The sequence below is a fragment of the Anthonomus grandis genome, chromosome 22, assembly GCF_022605725.1.
Source record: "Anthonomus grandis grandis chromosome 22, icAntGran1.3, whole genome shotgun sequence".
Lineage (NCBI taxonomy): Eukaryota > Metazoa > Arthropoda > Insecta > Coleoptera > Curculionidae > Anthonomus > Anthonomus grandis.
The window spans coordinates 37257247-37279423 of NC_065567.1; the positions used below are offsets into that span (position 1 = coordinate 37257247).

General features: G+C 31.9%; 1 protein-coding gene across 1 annotated transcript in view; it reads right to left on the minus strand.

Annotated features, from left to right (window-relative positions):
- LOC126748695 (ribosomal protein S6 kinase 2 beta) overlaps positions 1-18514 on the minus strand; it is a 36934-nt gene extending 18420 nt beyond the window's left edge. Inside the window, exons 1-2 of the mRNA XM_050458074.1 lie at positions 18322-18514; positions 2813-2899 (exon numbers count right to left, since the gene is read on the minus strand). Coding sequence (XP_050314031.1) covers positions 2813-2899; positions 18322-18375 — 141 coding nt within the window. The 5' untranslated portion in view covers positions 18376-18514. The remainder of the gene's footprint in view (positions 1-2812; positions 2900-18321) is intronic.
- Between the last annotated feature and the right edge of the window lie 3663 nt (positions 18515-22177).

Consider the following 22177-nt stretch of genomic DNA (forward strand, 5'->3'; position numbering starts at 1 on the left):
CAGACGTTGAAAATGGACACTTTTTAAAAAGCATCTTATGGACAGACGAATCAACATTTACACGTGCGGGGATATTTAACCAACATAATTTACATTATTGGGAAAACAAAAACGTAAATCCGCATTTGACCAGAGCCAAGTCTTTCCAAAAAAGATTCAGTGTTAATGTTTGGGCAGGTGTGATTGGGAGACACCCCATCGGTCCACACTACTTGCCGAGAAACCTCAACGGGGACAATTACTTACATTTTGTACAAAATGATCTCCCACAATTATTGGCTGATATACCCATATTTAATGAAGGCCCGTCTTCTGTCAATCGTCTTCCAGAATGACGGGTGTCCTGCACACTATCGGGTCGCCGTTAGAGAATTTCTGAACAATACTTTTCCCAATTCGTGGATCGGAAAAGCAGGTCCCATCGCATGGCCTTCACGGTCCCCTGACTTAACCCCTCTCGATTTTTACGTATGGAGACGTGCGAAAGAACTCGTAATACGAGGTGGAAATTGACAATCTAGATCACTTAATTCAAAGAATCAATGCCGCTTTTCTAACCGTCAGAGAAGAGATGCGACTTCGCCTTACAACAGTAGAAATGCGACGGCGATGTAGGGCATGTATAAGAGCCAGGGGAGCGCAGTTTCAACAAAATTTGTAATTTTGAAACAAATACATAAAATTTTAAAAATATTTGTTTTTACTTTATTTTCCTTTAAAGTCATGAATTGTGGCAAGTTAGTCGGCTTTGTGTTACACATCGTATATTATTGAAAAGAGTATTAACTGGAGATGTTTTTAAAACTACCTGAACATCTTGATAAATTTTAATTTTTATTTTGCGTCAAGTTAAAGTTACCTTTCATAACTTTTTTTGCTACTTGTATTAACTTTTTGAGCTCAAAACGAATTACTTCGGTATTATTTGTACTTGATATTGATTTTTTTAGATTCAAGATACATTACAGACTAAATTCAAATGTAAAAAAAAACGTGAAAAACATGCTGAAAAAATTTAAAGATGTCAAAAGGCATATTTTTTTGAAAATCTTGAAAATAACACAAAATCAATGATATAAAAAAACCCGAGACTTTTAGAACACAAGTTTATTAAGAAAATATCTTCTATCTGAGCCTATCTATGTATATGCCCACCAAGTTTGGCTAACCCTACTCCAAACACCCTGTATATTAACTAAGAACTTTAAAATATGTGGACAGCAAAGCTTTAACATTTCACTTTAGATCTTGTATTCAATATATCCAGTTTCTCAAGTGAATTCCATAAGCCCACCGTTACCCCTATTTGTATTTATAGTGTATTGTAAAAAAGCTCTCTTTTTGTTTGTAGTTTAATTTTTATATTTTTGTAAAACGTCCAGTTATCAGGTATCATATTTCGTTTAAATATTGTAAGCTTTGTCCTTTTGTTTAATCAAACAGCGCACGGCAAAAGTGCACCAAGGTTGATTTGTTTGTTTAAATTTAAAAGTTTTGTAGGGAGCTAAATTATCAAATAGGTTTAATAATAATTGAGTAAAGCAAAGTATTTTAAGATTGGAGTCGTTAAAATAAAAAATATTATCAAAGGGTGTAACAGCGGAACATTGAAGAAAATTGTTTTTATCAATGGTACCAAGACATCTTGATTTTTTTGGTAGAGTTGGTATGTTTCATTGTGTTTGTGAAATAAGACTGTCCATACACTAAAAAATTATCTGAGAGGTTGTTTACGCCATTAGTACGAAACATATCATGTATATATCCTTGTGAGGGCATTAAAATAACATCTATTAATGTTGAGGTATGATCAGTTATTCGTGTTGGGCTATCTATCGCCTGCTTCAGATCAAACATTTCTATTGTCTTTGAAAAATTTAAAGTTCTTGGATCATTCAAATTAAGCAAATCTATGTTTATATCCCCACTACATACCAAATCATGGCAGTTTGTATGCAATTGGGATACGCTATTTTCGAAAGAACATAGAAAGTCAGAGACATTGCCCGCCGGTGGTCGGTATACCATACCGATCACGATATTTTTATTTTTTAATTAAATTTTTAACCAAGCCTCCTCGAGTAATGGTGAGCAGCTTAAATGTAACGGTTCAATATCAATTGTATTTAAGATATAAATTCCGATACCTCCACCTCTGTTTGTTTCCCGATCCAATCAGAAAAATTTATACCCATCTATATTTAATGGAGCTATTGCTATATTTTCATTCAGCCATGTCTCACATAGTGTTTTTCTGTGATAAAAGTGTTTTTTAAAAAGTAATTGGTGAAATATGTAATCTAACATATATATTGGTGTCTGTAATTGTTTGGCTACCTCGTCGATACCAAGGTCCAGGCTATGCGCGGCGCTTCACTGTGAACGCTTGTATTTGAAACAACGCCAAAATTTTACCTGGTGATCGATACTATGCTCCGTTGTGAACACCCACTAAGACAGTGACGGGTGCAAAGTAAGGAAATTTCTCTACAATTAGAGGGATAATAAAGATTTTTTTATAATTTTGAACTAAAAAACCTGGTGAAAAAAGTTATTTATAATATCAGGTAGTTGCTTAAGTAAATGAAGATTAAATATAACATTTGTTTGCTTTTACTTTTCGTGCTTCTACTATTTGCACTAACTCAAACAAACTATTATACTATTACTTTGCAAGAAATTTATAGATAATTTTTTAAATTAATAAATTAGAAATTGTAAAAAGTTGTTTGCTTTTCTTGCAAAATTAACATTGTGATTAACTAACAAAAACTAAACTTTATATTGTACATGTTCAATGTGCTACTCATACCTCTCCCAACTCAATTTCATGTTCCCCTTCGTTCGAATTTGACGTTGCATCTTCGAGAAGTTGGGTTTCTTCTGGGTCCCCTTGAGACTGAAAACAAATCATTTGTTATTACAAAAATAAATATTAATATTAAAGATGACGCTATAAATATATGCAGAATAGAAGTTCAAATAATAATCAAATCAAATTGTTTAATTGTGAGTTTAGTTGCGACCTTAAATAAAGTGAATGGATGATTGGGATATTTTATAAGGGTCTATTCTTCAGAGATTGTTAAAAACATCAGAGACTATAAGAAACATAATAAATTAGCTTAAATCATTATAACGTCTTTCATGCTCAGTTCTTTTTGAATATAAATTGATAACCACTTAAAAGGTCATGTGCTTTAAATAGATTAATAAGTAGTTGTTGAGATTTTTCATGTTCATGATATTCTTCATATACCATATCATCTAGAATATACATAATGATACATGAAAGTAAACGTATGTTCAATGTATGTACAAGAACGAATGTTCTTATATTCTATTTTATTTTTATGATTTCCCGTCTACTTTAGATTATTGATTTTTAATTCATACAAGTATCAATACCTACGTTTACAACGGGGGTACCAAATATTTAATACTTGGATCAAATGACGTCACGAGGACTATTTTTTGGTGTAAACGGCAGCGCACTAAAATTTGATATCGCGAATTTGATGCTTCCCAAACAGGGTAGATTAAATTTAGTTTTTTTCGGTGTAAACCGGAACGTGGACTTATTTTGAAGTACCAAAATGACAAGTTTGACATTTTATTGGATGTTAGCTTACGAGCACATTTTTGTACACAAAAATAAAGAAGAAAATACAGAGGACAGGCTTAAGCCTTGAAAATGAAATTATTTTTATTATCTTCAAACAATAACATTTTTAAAGATTTAAAGGTTATGTCCTATAATTCTTCGTCTAAACTCAGTTCAACTGACATTTTGATCCTAGAGATAATCCTGGACTAACTTAACCCTTAAAATCAATCCTTGTAAACAGGGCTGTACTAAATAAAAATATTCTATCATTTGATCCATGGACCTAATAGATCCGGGCGTTGCAAACGTAGCTAATGAGCCTTAAAGTTACGACACGTCCGCAAATTTCAATGTATGCGACTTTAAAGAATAATGAATGTGTAATTATTAAATCAGGCCTGAAATGCACGAAAATTACAGTAATATAATGCAATGAACCTTAAAAATAAATAGATCCATGATCAATTGATTCCATGAAAACACTTGTTCACCGGACAGTGAGAGCAATACATAGCATTAGTAACAATTTTTTGATTTCAATTAAGTAATATAACCGTATTTATAAACTACCTTTAAAAATCCGTTGTTAAGACTATGGTAGTAAGTTATATTTATATTAATTCATTAATTTCAGACTTTTTAGAGAAATATGAATGAAATGATGTGAGGAACAGTAATAAATCTATAGAGAATGAATAGATGTTTAAACATGTATACAAAAAAACTCTTTACAGGATTAATATATTTTATATTTTTTTGTCGGTTATTCCAATACATTATCGTTTTAACTTACAGCTAAAACCAACATTGCAAGCCTATAAGACACTTTCGTAAATTTAACTTTAACAGAATGTGCCCATGTAACATATTTAAATGTAAATGTCACTAATCTTGCTACTGGTTTTGTGGTGTAAAATTTTAAGGTATTTGACATTTTATAGGTTAAATTCACAAATGGAAAATTCTTTGCAAAAGTTAATAAATAAATTATTTAATTTTCACATCATATAACTAATAAAATCCATATAGGTACCTTGTTATGGCTAATACTTGTATATTTTTAATCTGATATTATAAATAGTTTAATCCGTTCAAAGAGAACTAATGATAATATATAAGAATTTTGAATACTGATGTGAGTATCTATTTATAGCTTAGATGACAAATAACATCAACTTGTGGTTTTGATTAAATTAAAGATATAATAAAACCTATAATAAATGTATTTAAAATTGAAATTAAATGTAATCTTTATAGCATTATCTAAATCTATAGTATCCAGTGTTTTTTTGAACCGTAATATGGTTGGATTTACATAACAAATTAATGAATCACACTTATGTACATTTGCATACAATTGTCTTCAGGCTAAATAAATTATAATTTAGTTTTTTATTTTAGTTTCATCACTTCAAGAAAATATATGTTTATGTCTGTCGTCAAGATAAAAAGAACTCCCTGGAAAGAAAAGCTTTTAACTATGTTATTCCCCAGGACTTAGAGATAGAGGCGACCGTATTCTATTACACCTAATTACAGAAAATTTCTGAAATTAAATGATAATTTTATTTTCCAAGAAAATACATATTTTTCCTCATATTAGTAGTAAAAACTAAAGAAAAAAGAGAGTTTTCAAAAGCAAAGTTTACAACAAAAGAACATTAAGAACATAAGTGAATGTGTTTGATTGAGTTCCAATCTAAGTATAGTTTGAATTAGGTAAAGATCTTTTTTTAGTGATCTTGGGACATTATATAGTTTTCTATTCAAAAGTAGCATGACCAGATCGCCTGAGTAGAAATAACGGAAATATCCCCCATGTCTTTACCCTCACCCTCGCCTCCACATCACTGTGCACTTTTCAGACCGCATTGAAAGTGAACAATGAATTAATGAAATATAGAATATACAAGTATACAACGATTTTACGCTATATTTACACAACCGAATATCATTTATTACTTATAAATACATTCTTTGGTGAAACATTCATATTTAATTGCAACTACGAAGTCTTCTATGTTCGAAACACACTTTAATATTCATGATGTTTAACTTTAAAGCGTTAAATCAGTCACCTGTGAGCTTTGATAGTTTTCGAAAATTTCTGATCTGCGAAGCTATAAAAATAACGGAGGTACATACAAAAAACGAAATAACCGAGAAAAAGCTGAAAAAACGAATATTTCCGTTAAAAGACGGAGGTGTGGTCAACCTGTCCAAAATTCAAATATCCTAGCAAAATATCTTGGCTCCTAAGAAGTATATAAAATCTACGCAACCTTGTATTGACTTTATAAAAAAGTAAAATGACCTTACAGGTATTCCTAGATGGAGTAAACACGATCATCACCAATTATTATAATGTGCAATTTTTGATATTAAATTAGTTCCAACATCTCTTATGTTGACGACAAATCATTTTAGACATTTTGTGGATAGATGAATCCAATACAAGGAAGGGTTGGTGAATTAGATAGCTGACATAACTGATAAGACAAAAATATACATCTAAAACTACCAAAAACAATTTCGTTTCAATGCAAGCTCTTGGGTAGGTGTAAAATTGTAAATCCATTGATTGGATCAGATCACTTACCAGTGTCAGATCACTTACCATGGGAAGAAGACCGAAGAAGAAGGAACTTTATGCTCTGCTGTACAAAGCATAAAAGTGGTTAACTGCATTTAAGTTAAATCCGAGAAAATGCAAGTTTTACTATTTCTTGGAGCTTTCGCATTATAAGAAAACCGTAGTTGCAGTTACCGGTCATTCCCGTGGATCACAGTGACGTTTTCAATGTGGTCCACAATTTTGATGCTACTTACGGCCTTGTGTGCTCTAATTCTTTCATGCATAGTAAACGTTGCATCGATATTATTAACAATCAATACTTGTTTTTGTAAAATGAAAAGAATAGTGACATGTAGAATTTTATAACGAATCCATTAATGTAAAAATCTCAATTTCGACAAAAATATAAGTTAACTGCTTTTATGCTCATTAGAAATTGACACTTAGAGAGTGACAATTGCAAGGCACTTTTCTGAGCTAACGGATATGGAGGATGGTACTTTTGTCAATAAAACAGATCTTGCACTGTTTAGTATTATTAGTTTTAAAACACAATTTTTTTTTAACAATACTGAAAAAACAGCTTTTTGGCTATAGGTGTGGCTATTAAAGTGGCTATAGGCCCTACCTACGCACCATATTGTTTAACACCTTCTGCTAAACTACCTGTATATTTAGCATAATAAAAGATTCAACTTCTAATATGAGTTTACACATTGTTGATGATGTGGAGGAATTCATCAAGCATATATTATTATTATTATATATACAGTATCGGACAAAAATAGAGCGACGATACAGTGTGTTTCTTTTTTTAAAAAAAACAAATACACTCATTAATAAACATATATTTATTACATAACATACCAAAATTCTTCCGTATAAACAAGATCATAAAAAGAAAAGTTAAATATTTCTATAAGACAAAAATTAAGCGACGCTTCCACTAAAAATAAAAGAAAACATTATCAGATTGCGTCCTTAATATTTAGTCCACAAGCCTTTATTTGCGATTACCCAGCGGCACCTTTAAGGCATGGAAGAAATTAAATTATTAATTATATCTTGATCAATATTTTTCCATATATTTTTAATTTCTTCAAAAATGTACTCTTTGTTTTTATAGGTTTTACTTCTAAGTTGCCTATCCACAATTTCCCACAGGTTTTCGATCGGGTTAAGATCGGGCGATTGGGCTGGCCATTTAAGAATGGCTATTTTATTTTCATTAAACCATTCTTTTATACATTTTGCTTGTATGTTTTGGATCATTGTCGTGTTGAAAAACAAAACGTAGTGGCATATTCCATTCCGCATAAGGTAGCATGACATTTTCAAGGATATATTTATACTTAAACCTATCCATAATGCCCTCAATTTGGTAAATTGGTCCCATTTCATAGCCAGAGAAACAACCCCACACTAACACGTTGCCACCTCCATGTTTTACAGTACCTTGGACATACTTTGGGTCAAGTCTTTTACCTGCAATACGACAAACATATTGAACACCATCACTTTTATACAAATTAAACTTTGACTCATCACTAAAAAGTACTTTTTTCCATTGCTCTGGTGTCCAGTGAGCATGTTGTTCTGCAAACAGAAGACGTGCTTTAATATATCTTCTAACTAAGAAGCGGTTTTTTGGCAGGTTTGCATGCTTTTAAGCCTGCTTCAACTAGTCTGCGCTGTATCGTTCGAGAGGAAACATTAGAGCCCCCAGCTTTAGCCAGAATTTGCTTTGCTGACAGAAAAGGATTTGCCTGGGAGATCCTTTTAATTTTTCTATATAGTTTCTTTGAAGTTTTTCTCGGTCTACCCGTCTGTTTTCGGTTAACTACTTTTCCTCTAATTCGATAGTTCTGAATGGTCCTCGACACAACAGATTTTGAAACCCTTAGTTCTTGTTTTATTACGTATTGTGGTGTTCCCATCTTATACGATGCAATAATTCTTTCTTTAAGATCACTAGAAAAACTTTTGCCACGAGGCATTTTTAAACAAAATATAGATTTGATACCGACCAAAACTGATGTTTATCTACTAATGGTATGAACAATATCGATCAAGTCGCTTTATTTTTGTCCATGAAAAAATGCATAAAAACATACAACAATTTACTAATCTCTTCCTATTCATCACAAGAGGCAAAGAATGTTTAAATACGATCAACAAAGGTATGTACTGATACTACAAAATTGTTCCTAATTATATGACGTACAGTCACAAAGTTTTTTAGGAATATTATAGCGTCGCTTAGTTTTTGTCCGATACTGTATATTAATTCCCCATAATTGATATGTTCTCGCCCTCATTTGACAAGTAAAACCTACTAAGCTGAAGAAATCTTTAATAATATTTACATAATATTAATATGGTCAATCATATACTACAGAATTATTGGAAATGGAAAAAAGAACGTTTCACTTTGATATTGTTGTTACAGAGTTGTGACTAAAATATAGTGAAGCTTTACATTTTCTTTTGAAAAAAAAAACAAACTTTAGAAACTTACCATATTAAAAATTAATAATTTGCTTTTTGAAATAGGTTACATACTACAATATGAAATTCTAAAATATACTGACAATCTGCCTTTGGAACATAAAAACATTTTTTTATATATATTAAACTATTTTTACACCCTCATTTAGTTAAACAATGAGTGATTTTCAATTGTTAATTTCTCAATAAAGGTTAAATGTATGTATTATACTCAGATTAATGTGTTTAACAGCATAAACTATAATTTTTTGAATGTGAATTAGTCTGAATGGCTTATTTCATTTAAGGTAAATTTTATTTTGTTGAAATTTAAAGAAATATTTGGAGTAGACGAATATTTAAACAACACAATAGATTGTTACTGTAACAACTAGAGAACTTTGATATGACTTGTAGAAAATGAAAAAAACAAGGGTTAAATAATTTTTTATCAATGATCTATAGGGTGAGTCATTTTAATATATGCACCCAACTGCTCCTAAAGTAAGTGAGATACAGAACAATGGAGACCAAAGTTGTTCAGGACAGAGGGGGATGTGTATCTGTGGCGGTAATTCAAGGTCAAAGTAATTTTTTTAAATGGGAACCCTTATTTTTTTGTAGCTGAAAAAAGCGGAAAATCTTATGTTTATAATGATATTTCAAGATAACGTACTTGAGATCCAATCAAGGTCAAATGACAAAAAGCTATTTATTAATATTGCAGGTGGATCAAGCAGAAATTATAACCTTGAGGTTAATTATCAAGGTCATTTTCAGAGGCAATGAGACTCGCTAATCAAGCACCCCAAAGGAAACAGAACTCACTACGTCCACGACTCTGTTTCCGCATGAATGAAATCACTCCAACCTCAAAGTTTTTTAACAAATGTTTAAAATGTAGTCCATTTATTATTTAATACTATCTTAAACGTACTTGAAAATCGTTTTGAACATATTTAACGATTTGTATACAAATTAATATACAGTGTGTCCCAAAATTGAAATACATATCATAAGGTTATCGATGATTTTTTAAAAATGGCTTTTATTGTTTATTTCTAAATAACACATAAAATTATACAAAAATGCAAAATTTCAATTTTTGGTGACCTGTAGTTTTCAAGACATGTAATTTATTATTTTTTATTTAAAAATTTTAAATCACTTGGCTTCACTGAATAATACTGTAAAATTGTACATTATTGTCAATAGAGGATTGCTTTTTTGTAAACATTTTTTTTTCATAAGAAATTTTATAAATTTGGAAAAAATGTGGCATTCAATATTCGTTCAAACAGTAAAAGTAGTAAATTCTAACATTGTTAAAAGACTTGTCTCGAGTCTGCCCTCTTTGTAAATCTGCCCTCAATAAAAACCCCATAATTAATGTGTTATTATCTGTTCAAGAGAATCCTAACATTTCTGCTTAGTGTTGTGAGCAATGGAACGTTCCCGTTTATTCTCGAAGAACGTTCGCGAACGTTCACGACTTTTTTCGTGACGTTTATTCTCAAGAGCACGAATGAGCATGAATCCGAACGTTCCCCAAAAATGTGAACGTTCCCATCTGACATTGTCGATTTTCGGGGATTTACAGATTGGTTCATTGGAAATTCATGTTATTTTTCGTGGTTAATTTATGCTTTGAATTTGAAGAGATTGCATCGGTGTTTTAAAAAAAAGTGGTTTCTAGTGTTTACTGTTGAAAATGCCAAGAAGAAAGTGCAATATTTTTAACTTTTTTTTGTTAAAATCGACGGCTTCCACTTCTTCAAGTACTTCCAGTTGTATAAATAATACAGATATTTATCAATGTAAGTTTTGTTTTCGCGAATATAAACGGCACGCAACCCGAATGAAAGGGCATATAATGAAATGCCTAAAATGCCCACAAGAATTGAAAAAAGCCTTAAATGATAATAGTATGACTACAATTATTGCTGAATCTGACATTGCTCAAAATCAAGGTAGTACGGTAGGAGTGGTAGGAGGTAGGTAAATATCCTATTGGATGTTATGTACTTTAGTAGTACTCTGTGTCGTGTAGGTATTAGTATTTTAGGATTTATATATATTGTTAGTTTTAGATGAAGCTGAAGATGCAGCTTCAGGTACTTCTACACCCAAACCCAGTACCAGTTCGGGTATGTCAGCGTCAGCTACTTCTAAAAGCTCAATGGGTTTGGTTAGTTCTAGTTCAGGAAATCTGCGAGTTTTTATGGATTCCATAAACAATAAGGAAAATGTAAGTTAATAGTAGGTAGTAAATAGGTACATAACTGGTATTGGTAGTGTAGAGTGTAGTTAATAATATTTCTATATACTTACCAGGTTTAAAAGATTTTTATGCAATTTAACTACATAAACAATAAATAATATTATACAGGGTGTCCCAGACCTAATTAGACACTAAATATCATAGACCCTGTATATGTGAGAAAAAAAACTTAAGACAAAAAATATTTATTGTAAAATTCTGCATTTAATAGTGTTTCAATTAGGTATACAGGATATCTTAAAAATACACTTTTGAGTATCAACTTAATTTTCTTAAATACAAGAACCTGTATATTTTTGTAAATTAAACTAACGTTTTTTTCTAACATATACATAGGCTGAGATATTTAGTGTCTAATTAGGTCTGGGACATCCTGTATATTAATTTATTGTTTCTATTATTAAACATTATAAGGATTTGTGTATTACCTTATTAATGTAATTTTTAGGATATTCTTAGTCGAGCACTAACTAAGGCCATATATGTCAGCGGTTGTCCATTAAGGCTTACTAAAATCCCCCAGTGGATTGAGTTTTTTAAGTTACGCAGACCTAGCTTTCGTTTGCCATCAAGGTTTACCTTATCAAACACTCTCTTAGATAATGAATATAAAGACATAAGCGAGAAGATTCATGAAAAAATTAAGAATGCACTAACAGTTGGAATAAAAAGTGATGGATGGTCTAATATAAGGTATGTTTTTCTTTCCCTATACTTATGGTTATTATTAACTTTTTTATTATTGTTTATTTATTTTTAATAATTATTATAGTAGTAATATTTTATTATTAAATGTAATAACTATGTTACTTTATTATAAAATAAATTTTGTTTTTAGAAATGAGGCTGTCATAAATGAAGTAGTCACTACTCCACAACCAGTACTTTTTAGAACGTTTGCCACTGGTACTGAGCGACATACTGCTGAATTCATAAGTGAAGAATTGCAAAAAATTATAGAGCCAATTGGGTTTAATAAGGTTGTTGGTCTTGTTACAGATAATGCTAGTTCTATGATTAAAGCGAAAAAATTGCTGAGAGAATAAAAATTGTTGAGTATGGCTGTATGTCACGTAGCTTAAACCTATTAGCAGGAGATATCATGAATAGTGATTCTCTTAAGTCACTTGAAGGATACTGCAAACAAATTATAAAAGAAGTTACGAAATCTCATATTATCTTGGCCACTTTTAATAGGATTCAAATGGAAAAACGCGGTACTTTAATTTCTTTAAAATTGCCTGTGGCAACAAGATGGGGATCAATACTTGGTTGTTTAGAAAGTTTGTTAGAAAACAAATATTCTTTACAACAACTAGTTATAACTGAAGAAATTGGACAAAAGTTTAGTCCACAAGTAAAAAAAAACTGTTTGGATGAAGATATATTTTGGATAAAAATTGAAAAAGTGTGCAATATTCTTCGTCCAATTGTTACATGGATCCATAGGCTCGAAGGAGACCATATTCACCTATCTGAAGTAACCAATGCATTTCACAGTCTTCAAAAAGTTTTTGAAATAGAAGTCCCAAAGCTCCCCGTTTTGAAAAATGAGGAGGTCAAAATACATAACTTCCTTAAGGAGAGAAAGGAAAAAGTGATTCTTCTGAGTCTGACGAGTCTGAATTTGATTTAACGGAAATTCTAAGTGATTTAAAATCAAGCGAGCGCGAGGAGGGAGAGGATAGTTCGGAGGAGAGTTCCTAAATAGGTTGTTTGAAAGTTTAACTTAATAAATAGAACATACATAAACACAAACATTTTTAATTTCAGATATTTTCCTAATATGTTTCCTTTGCATTTTTTTCATTTATGCTCGTATGTGCTGAAAATTCTTATTCGTGCTCGAGGAACGTTCTCGAAAAATAAATTCTCGAGCATTTTACAACACTATTTCTGCTAGACAAGTAGCGCGCGAATTGGAAGGAAATCAGTCTTCAGTAGTAAGGGGTCTGAAGGCACAGAAATTTCATCTCTTTAAATTAACAATTCTCCAAGAATTTTTTTTCCTAAAATTCTCCTCAAATTTTCAAATAAAATTTTGCGAACAATTTATGGATCCACTGCAGAATAATAATACTATTAAAACAGAAAGTATTCTCTACTCTGATTAGTCAATGTTTATGCTGAACGAAGAAGTGAATCGACAAAATTGCCATTATTGGGAACAAGAAAATTCATGTTGGATGAGGCAAGGCCACACTCAATACCCAGGGAAAGTAAATGTTTGGGCAGAAATTGTAGGCCAGCAAGTTATAGGCCCAATTTTTTTGACAAAAATCTAAATGGAGCAAGATATTTACAGTTTTTACAAGAAGAACTAATTCCAAAACTAGCCGCTCTGTTTTTTGAACAAATAGAAGCTGATATGCCAAATAGGAACATCTGATTTCAACAAGAGCCTCCCCATTTTCTTCGTCCTGTTGAAACTATCTGGATACTATATTCCCAGGCAGATGGATTGGTAGGAGAGGACGTTTGGTCACCAACGTCGCCCGATCTAACTCCTTTAAGAAGAAATCCAAAGTGTCTGTGTCCAAGCCCTAAACATTAAGGAGTTAAAAACCAGAACAACGCATGAGTGTAAATTAATTTCTCCAGAATTTATAAGAAACATTCAAAACGAATTTCAAGTAGGTTTAGCGCATTGCCAAATAGTAAATACCTACATAAAAATGGCTACATTTACCAATTATTAAATGGAGTAAATTTTTGTTTTTCTTGAAAACAAGATGTTTCAATTATCTTGGAAATTGTAAGTCATAAAAAACCTGAAATTTTGCAGTTTTGTGTAAGTCGATATGCTCTTTAGATATAGGGAATAAAAGCAATTTTTAAAAAAATCATTTATAACATTATAATACGTATTTCAATTTTGCGTCACAGTATATATTAAATTCGACATAAACCGTTAAAAATGTTCAAAACGATTTTCAAGTACATTTAGGATAATATTAAATAGTAAATGAAGTACATATTAAACATTTGTTAAAAAACTTTTTGAGTAAAACATATTTTATAATTTTAATGTCTTTTAACTCTCTTGAAAACGTTTTATCACATAAACTTGAAATTTTGCAGCTATGTATAATTTGATAAGCTTTTTAAAAACACGCATTGACTTACTATTTCAAAAAATTGTCGATGGCGTCATATCTTAGGGACACAATGTATAACTTTGTTTTTAACAAAAAAGAGCCCAACTAAAAATACTCATCGACGGGTCCGAGGATTTTAGATGAACTACCGAATTTATTCCAAGTTACAGACTCACACTGTATACGGCTGGTTGTCATAAATTTTCAAATAACACCAGATATTCTTCACAAGTAAGATATAAATGAAATAACCCATTTGCAATTACCGTTTCCGATTTGAAAAATAAACGGCCACCTCCACTAAGGAGGTGAAGTTATAGTCATGAAATTTATGTGTAAAAGAATGCAAGAGTGCAAGTATTTTTTTGAAATTTTCATATTAAAAGCCATAAACCTTGCTTGACTGTTTTCAGTGCCTCACCCTATATAAGAAATTCTTATATATTTGATATATATTTAAAATAAGTCTAAGGCATTTTGCAAGTACACAAACCAAAAAAGAAACATGTGCCATTTCTGACCACATAATTATTGAGAGGACAACCAAAATAATGTAGGAGGAGAACCAGCAATTGCACTTAATCCTTACTAGAGAATGTTTTATTTAATTCAAAGGCCAGTTCTCAATCTCTCAATTAGGATGAATAATTTTATTCAGTGTTGTGACTATAATCATGAAGCTTAACTAAAAATAATGTCACAATCTCAAAATGCTATACTACTAATTATACCTTTAGTAATACTTATATAAAAGATCTTGGAGTAATATTTGATCAGAATCTCTACTTGATTTGCATAACATTTCAGCCCAGAGTCTTAGTTAGTAAGTTATTGCACATTCTGGGTGATTTCAGTACTGAATATGCTTAAAAATAGTTTAGAGATCTTATGGTGTGTCTTATAGTTTATAAAAATATAAATATTTAAAATTTAAATATTTATATAAATATAAAAGCTAAAAAAATATACAAAAAAAGCTTTACATTTTTTTGAGTATGATAATTATCAAATATTGCTTCCAATTGAGACTCAAGTTAGCGTTGCCCTAAATATAAATGTCCCTCATGCTTATTAATTATGGAGCACCGGTAAAAAATTGATAAACCGAATATTAATATTTCTGAATATAACACATAAAGATTTATCAATATTTGTGTTATGTATCTATAGGCTGCCATGCAGTGCAGTTCAGGACTTTCTAGATTAGAGACTTTGCTCTCTCTTTTGCCAGTAAAATCAAAAATAGTGGTTGCAAGAGACTTTAATATTAATTATTTAGATAAGCATTCTTTAGACGCTCAAAGCCTATCTGCAATAATTTATTCTTTAGACTTAGAAGTGTTGATGGAGGATCCAACCAGTATAACTAATTTATCTAGTACTTTAATTGAGTGCTTTTGTATACAATTTAATGAGAGTAATTTTTGCAATGCAAATATAGTGCCTTATCAGATCATGAAGCTATTTTATCTATTGTAGTCTTAAACATTTAAAATACTAAAATCATATAAAAGGAAAGGATATGTAGTAAAGCAAATTTTATTAAATATAAAGGGAATTGTAATCAAATTAGTTGGCAAGTAATAAAGAACCCCTCCAATTCTCTAAATACCGAAAGTTATCAGAACAGCAAGAAAAGCATTCTATCATAAAAAATTTAATTCAAAAAAATTGGCAAATAGTTAACAATTTCAGGGAGAGCATAATATAAAGAATGGTTATCAAACTGACATGGATCCAGATACTCTTAATAACTATTATTGTTCAAGTGCAAACAAATTGCGGCAAAATATAAGCTGTAATATTGATCCAATATCCTATTTAAAAAATATATCTGTACAGAACTCCTTTTGCCTATACCAAACAAATGTTCAAGAGGTTAAAGGTATTTTTAAAAATCAAAAATAAAAAATCAGAGGGTATTGAGATTATTTTGTAACCTTCCTGACTCAGTACTGGCAGAGCTCTGGAAGTTTAAAGGGGGGAAACTCTTCTCAATGTTGTCATCACAATGTTGTCATCACTCTCAAAGATTGTTGAAAAAATTCTTAAAATTAAGATGTCTTATTATTGAATAAAAATGAATTTGACTTTAGAGATAAGAGCAGTACTATCCATTTTTAATCTTTTGGAAATACTGTACTTGGGTTTTAATGAGGGACATATTGCCACTGTACTGTTTTGTGATTTTTCTAAGGCATTTGACTATGTGGATTGCGGAATATTGCTACAAAAGCTTTCTTATTATGGATTTAGAGGATGTGCTCTTAAATGGCTTGAATATCTATTGAGAAAAAAACAAGTAGTTAGTGGGCAACACATGGTTTCATCTGTCCACGGGATTGATTCCAAGGTTCCACAGGGATCAGTGCTTGGTTCGTTATTGTTTTTTGTTTACATAAATAACCTAGCTTTCATCAGCATGAATGGATCCATTACATTATTTTTTGATGATACCACAATATTGTGGCTAGGAAGAAACACCACTACTTTGGGAGAGAGAGTTCATAATCATATAAGCAATATTAAAAAATGGTTTGATGCAAACAAGCTTACAATATCAGTAAGCCTAATTTAATTATTTTTTGAGGGACTATTACAGGTCCTTCATTTAGGGAGAACAAATTGCAAATAAAGACAACCCACACAATTTTTGGGTATATCAATTGATTCTAATTTGAAGTTTCGATTTGCATATTGCACTGATTGAATCACATATGAGATATGGTATCGAATTTTGAGGTTTTGCAGTCAGAGTTCAGAGGTCTTTGTCTCTTGCAGTCAGTTTTTGACAACAGATACTGACATTGACCTGTATGCGGCTGTATGCCTATGTATTTATTCTATTGCCTTCAGAGTTGGTTCTTAAGAAATACAAGGGGTTTAAAGACTCACATAAATGCACATACAACAAGGTTTAATTCTAATAACTTCTGTCTGCACATCTTCAAAAGTCCTGTTACAAAACATTCCATCATTTTATAGTAGAGATCAAAATATACAAAGGCTTGCCTTTAGAATAACAGAATATTAATAGTGATAATATATACTGTTTTTGTATTCATTTTATGGTAAAGGTCTAGTTTAGCAACTTTTCAGGAAATCGCACCTAAAATTATGGGCAAACGCTTAAAATGGGTATAATTTTACCAGAAACAATATTTGATGGCAGAGTAGAAAATTTTTTTAATTTAATTTTTTTTTAATTTCCAAAAAAAAAGCAAAAAAATAATTTTGACATGTATGTGTATATGACATGTAGGACCTGGAATTATAAACCTAAACTTTCTGACAACCACACTTAAAATTATGGGAAAATAGGGTCTAGTTTTGACACTAGGATGTGAGGAAATGTTCCTATAATGTCATTTTACAATAATGACATTATATATAATATCTAATAGTCTTTTTTACAGTTATATAAATTCTCAAAAATTCATTTTCCAATGCTTTTGTAGTTGGGTCTGGTGGGGTTGGCTTGGAAAGGGTTCGGTTGGAATTACACACATTTTAAGTCTTTTCTTTAATTAAATGTCAAATTATAATTTTATGTTTTTTTTTTGGAAAAAAAACTGACTTAAAAATTTGCTTCTCTGCCATTGGAATATTGTTGCAAATGTAAAATAACACAATTTAAACCTTTTCCTATAATTTATGACAAGATCTTTACCGATTTTATTATTACCATAATTTTAGTTCTTTTGTATTTTTTTTTGAGGTGTAATACACTCTTTGTACAATAAATCATTTTTGTATTTGAATTTTTGGGATGGGTTAAGTTGGAATTACACACATTTCAAGGCTTTTTCCATAATTTTAGGTGCAATTTTCAAGAAAGTTTCTACACCAGACCTTTACCAAAATATTAAGTGATTCATTTACAACCTTAACAAATTTTTTTAGTTATGGGTAAATATTATAACTGATTGAAAAATATAATATGTAGAAATTATCATCATTATCATAGATTTATATCTGCATTTTATTCCATTTAAGACACCTTAAGCCTTCTGAAATATTTGCTAGGGAGACCAACTCAATATTAATATAACTTTATATTGCCTATTAACTATATATTAAATTCACATACATATCTTGTTTTTTAGGTTTAGGATACAAGCTACAATTAGAAATTATGAAATATCCAGTGATGACTTATTAAAAAAAAAAGAAAACATTATAAGAACTTATTAAGAAATCAATTACAGTACCAATTAATATTAAATCAAGAAATATGGGAAACAACAGGTCTTTAATAAGCAAAACAACTAACCTCTGTATCCGATCGCTGAATTTGCCATGGTTCTCCAGAATTAGCAAGCGGCATAATTGGTTTTCTTATTTGGCATTAAATAAATATTATTATTTATTACAAATATTTTGTTACAGTACATTAAAATTAATTTTTATTGATAATACAGTTTTCAATTCTCAATATTTTCTGTATTATTACAGCCATGAAGTTTCATAAATATTGAAGCTGTCAGCTGTCTTCTATCTGGGTGATGTTGCAAATACAGACACAGGATCGTGAGGGCGCTGCTTAAACACTACTATAATAATATAAAAATATACCAATTAAAATAATATGATTTTGAGCGCGTCTTCAAAATCACATTATTTTAATTAGTATCTTAAAATTAGCATCGAAAATTAGGCTTTCCTTACTCCTTAAGTGATGCGAAAACGGTGGATTGAGAGTTATTACTCAATAATATATAGTGTGTCGTTTTCACACAGTTGAGTGTGAATTGAAACACTCGATGGACAAAAATAGTCAAATGATTTATTTTATATATTTATTATTTATGTAAACACTAAGCTCGATCACTTAAGACTATTAGAAATATTTATTTAAACCCTATTTAATTACTACTCTTTGCGTCGATTTAAAACTCGCGCCAATTTTCCGAGTTCCACTGGCCTCCTGGCGGCGAAGGCTCCTTATATACCGGCTAGACCATGGTTCCGGAAGACCACCTCTAACATACTGCGAATTATCCTCCAATCCAAGTTATCTGCGAGTTTAGGAATTGCTAGGCTTTTCATGTGACGCCTCTTTGGTAACCAGGTAGAAAATCTTTCTACCAGTCTCTATCAGTTATTTTGATGGATTCAGCTGGCCGACCTCGGTAGCACCGTGGGCAAGTGTTCACGATGCGATCACCACGCATGGTTGTTTGTGTTTGTCTTACAAAAATAAAACACTCGTGGTTTTATTTTGCAGCTCTTCAATTTTTCCGAATTTTCTGCGGAAAATCTCAGTTATTCCTCTAGACATTTGTAAATCATTAGCCACACAATATGCCAAAGCATACGTAGTTGGAGCAGTAAACAGGTCTTGCTGCACTTCATAGGTCATGCCGTGTCGACTATTTCGGCCATTAGAATGATGAGGCATGAATGTCAAATCCGGCTCTAGTTTCATGGTTTCTGTAATACGGAGCTAGTCGGTTAAGTAAATAACTTGAGCTTTACCCCGAAGCGGCTTTTTTATTCCTTAAAAAACATCGTGGATGGCTTCTAGAATTTCGTATCTCCCAGGATATTTAAAGTTTCAGTGACAGACCCTTTCGTATCTTAGAGTCGTAAAGTCAAACCAAGTCGCTGTTGTTGTACCTTTGGCAAAATCGGTTCCTCGCAGGCAACCGAACTTCAGATTGGATGGAGACGGATTTCTCTTCCCATCACTACTAGAGCCGGGACTCATATGTGCTTTCATGTACGGCCAGCAGGAAAAAATGAAGGAATCTATTCGAGTAACTTTGGTCTCTAGAGACTAGTTTGGCCAAATACCGATTAATGGTTTTATTCATTCGTTCCACCTTGCCATCTGACTGCGGGTGTAATGCAGCAGCATTCGTTTTCTTGATTCCAAGCATCTTACAGATATTTTGGAACAAGCTAGATTTAAAAGTTCGTCCTTGGTCTAAATGCTGTAGCTCCAAAAAATAGACGCCCAATTAGTAGATTCATTCTTTTATTAAAGCGTCGGCGACAGTAGAGTCTTCCTGATTTTGTAGAGGGGACAACCCATTTGCTAAAGTAGACCATTACGATCATTCCTCTTTCTGATTCGGAAAACAGACCGGCAAGGTCAATAGCAATCTTTTCAAAGAGGCTTTCTCCATTGCATTTACGAATGAATCAAAACCGTCTACTTTCTCTGCGGCTCTTTACTTGCCTACATACAATGCATTTTCTGTATCAGTCCCTTATGTCTGCCTTGCTATTGATCTAGCAAAATCTTCCCCTCACTTTTTACGAGGTCTTGATTGTTTACTATGACTTGATATTGGAAGAATAAATTTTGCCAAGTATCATCGACGATGATCGTTTTTAAGAGCTAAGCATCTTTCTCCTCTGCGGACTAACAATGCTTAGAGTCCTCTGAAGAGGGTCCTCTTGATCTCGCCGAAAACAGATCGGTGATGGCCCCTTCGTATCGACCTTCGTTAGTTTAGCAGAACTAGCGCCTTCTGACCAGTGTCTTCTTACCTTAGACACAGCCTTAGATCTTAGACACAGAACAGAGCTTAGACACATTTACGATACTCCAACTTCCGGTCCTGGCAGCTACGTCCTACATAAACCTCCTTAATGATCTGCTTTTAAAAAAAGTTATTTTCGTGTTGACTACATTTGATTGATTCCTCAAAGCCGTCCTGTCCAAGAGCCTATATTAGAGCATCTACTAGCTTATTATGTAATGCTTGAACTGCCAAACGTTCTTTTAATATCTTCTTGTTTTCCAATATCTTTTTATCGCAGTCCCTTTCCTCCAGCTCCCATTTTCACTCATTTTAATCTGATTTATTAGAGTTCATTTTTCACCAATGGCAACTTGGCATTTATCAACTGGACTGACGTCCAATCGCACCCCTGACACCAATGTAACTTTTATACCATTTGTTTAGGTGTGAATTAAAACATTCGATGAACAAAAATAGTCAACTGATTTATTTCACACATACACTAAACACGTTCACTAATAAAGACTACTAAAGAATATTTATTTACTTGGTATTTCTTTACTACTTTCGATTTAAAAGTCGCGTCAATATTCCGACTTAAACTTAACTCCTGACGGCACGGGCTCCTTATCTACTCGCTAGAATATGATTCCGGCAGGTTCACTAACCTTCCATGTGTCCCCCGAGATGTCGAGCGGTGTGCCCGCTTGCCCCGCATGATTCCAGAATGACGAGTTCTTTAAATCCATACCAAAAGATCTCCTCCATAGCACATTGAATAATCACTTGCGCCCTTCCATATGAAATATAAAAATCGGCGTAGAGGGCGCTCTTATACCTCTGGTGGGCGGGGCTTCGGCGCTTATGAGGGGTTCCTATTGTATAGATAGTGGATAGAGTTAACTGTCTCGGTTGATATTGATGAATTTTCTTATTTTCAATGGGTAGAAGAATAAATTGATAACTAGAATTTTGATTTCATTCAAAAGAATTTGAGTTATTATGATAGCGTTCTGTGAGTGCGCAAGTTCGTCAGCTATATTGTGAAGCCTCACCCATTGTTGATTTTCCTTATGGATATTTTCTTACCCAAATAATTTTTGTCACAGATGCACATAATAGAATATTAGTATAAGTCTTACATCTCAAAAGTTATTTTGAGATTCAGTCACATTATTTATATAAGGTAGAAGCACCAAAAGGCAAACGCCTGGTTCATTAAACCGTTGTTGGATCAGAAAAAGATTTTAGGGGATCTGTCTTTTTCAATGTAGTGTTTGGTGTTCCTATGGTGGTAATTTTTTTGAAAAGGGATTGTTGCCTAAATAGGCTTTAATTCTTAATCAAGGGATTCCTTTATAACTCCGAAAAAATGATAACTGACATTTTTGGGACTGGATAGTGGGATGATGCGATAGTATGTTGAGATTTCGGTCTGTATAATCAGGTGTCCTGTACACAACATTGGGTCTGCTTTTTTGTTACTAGAAATGTCAAAGAAAAAATACTATTTTTTGCTCCACTTCAATTGTTAACCAGATACTGCCATGATTAGAATTTAGATGAGCAAGAATATGCTGAAAAGAATCCCACCTATTCAAATGATAAAATCATTAACGTGCCGTTTCAAAATTGTTGGTTTTAAATGGATTTCAT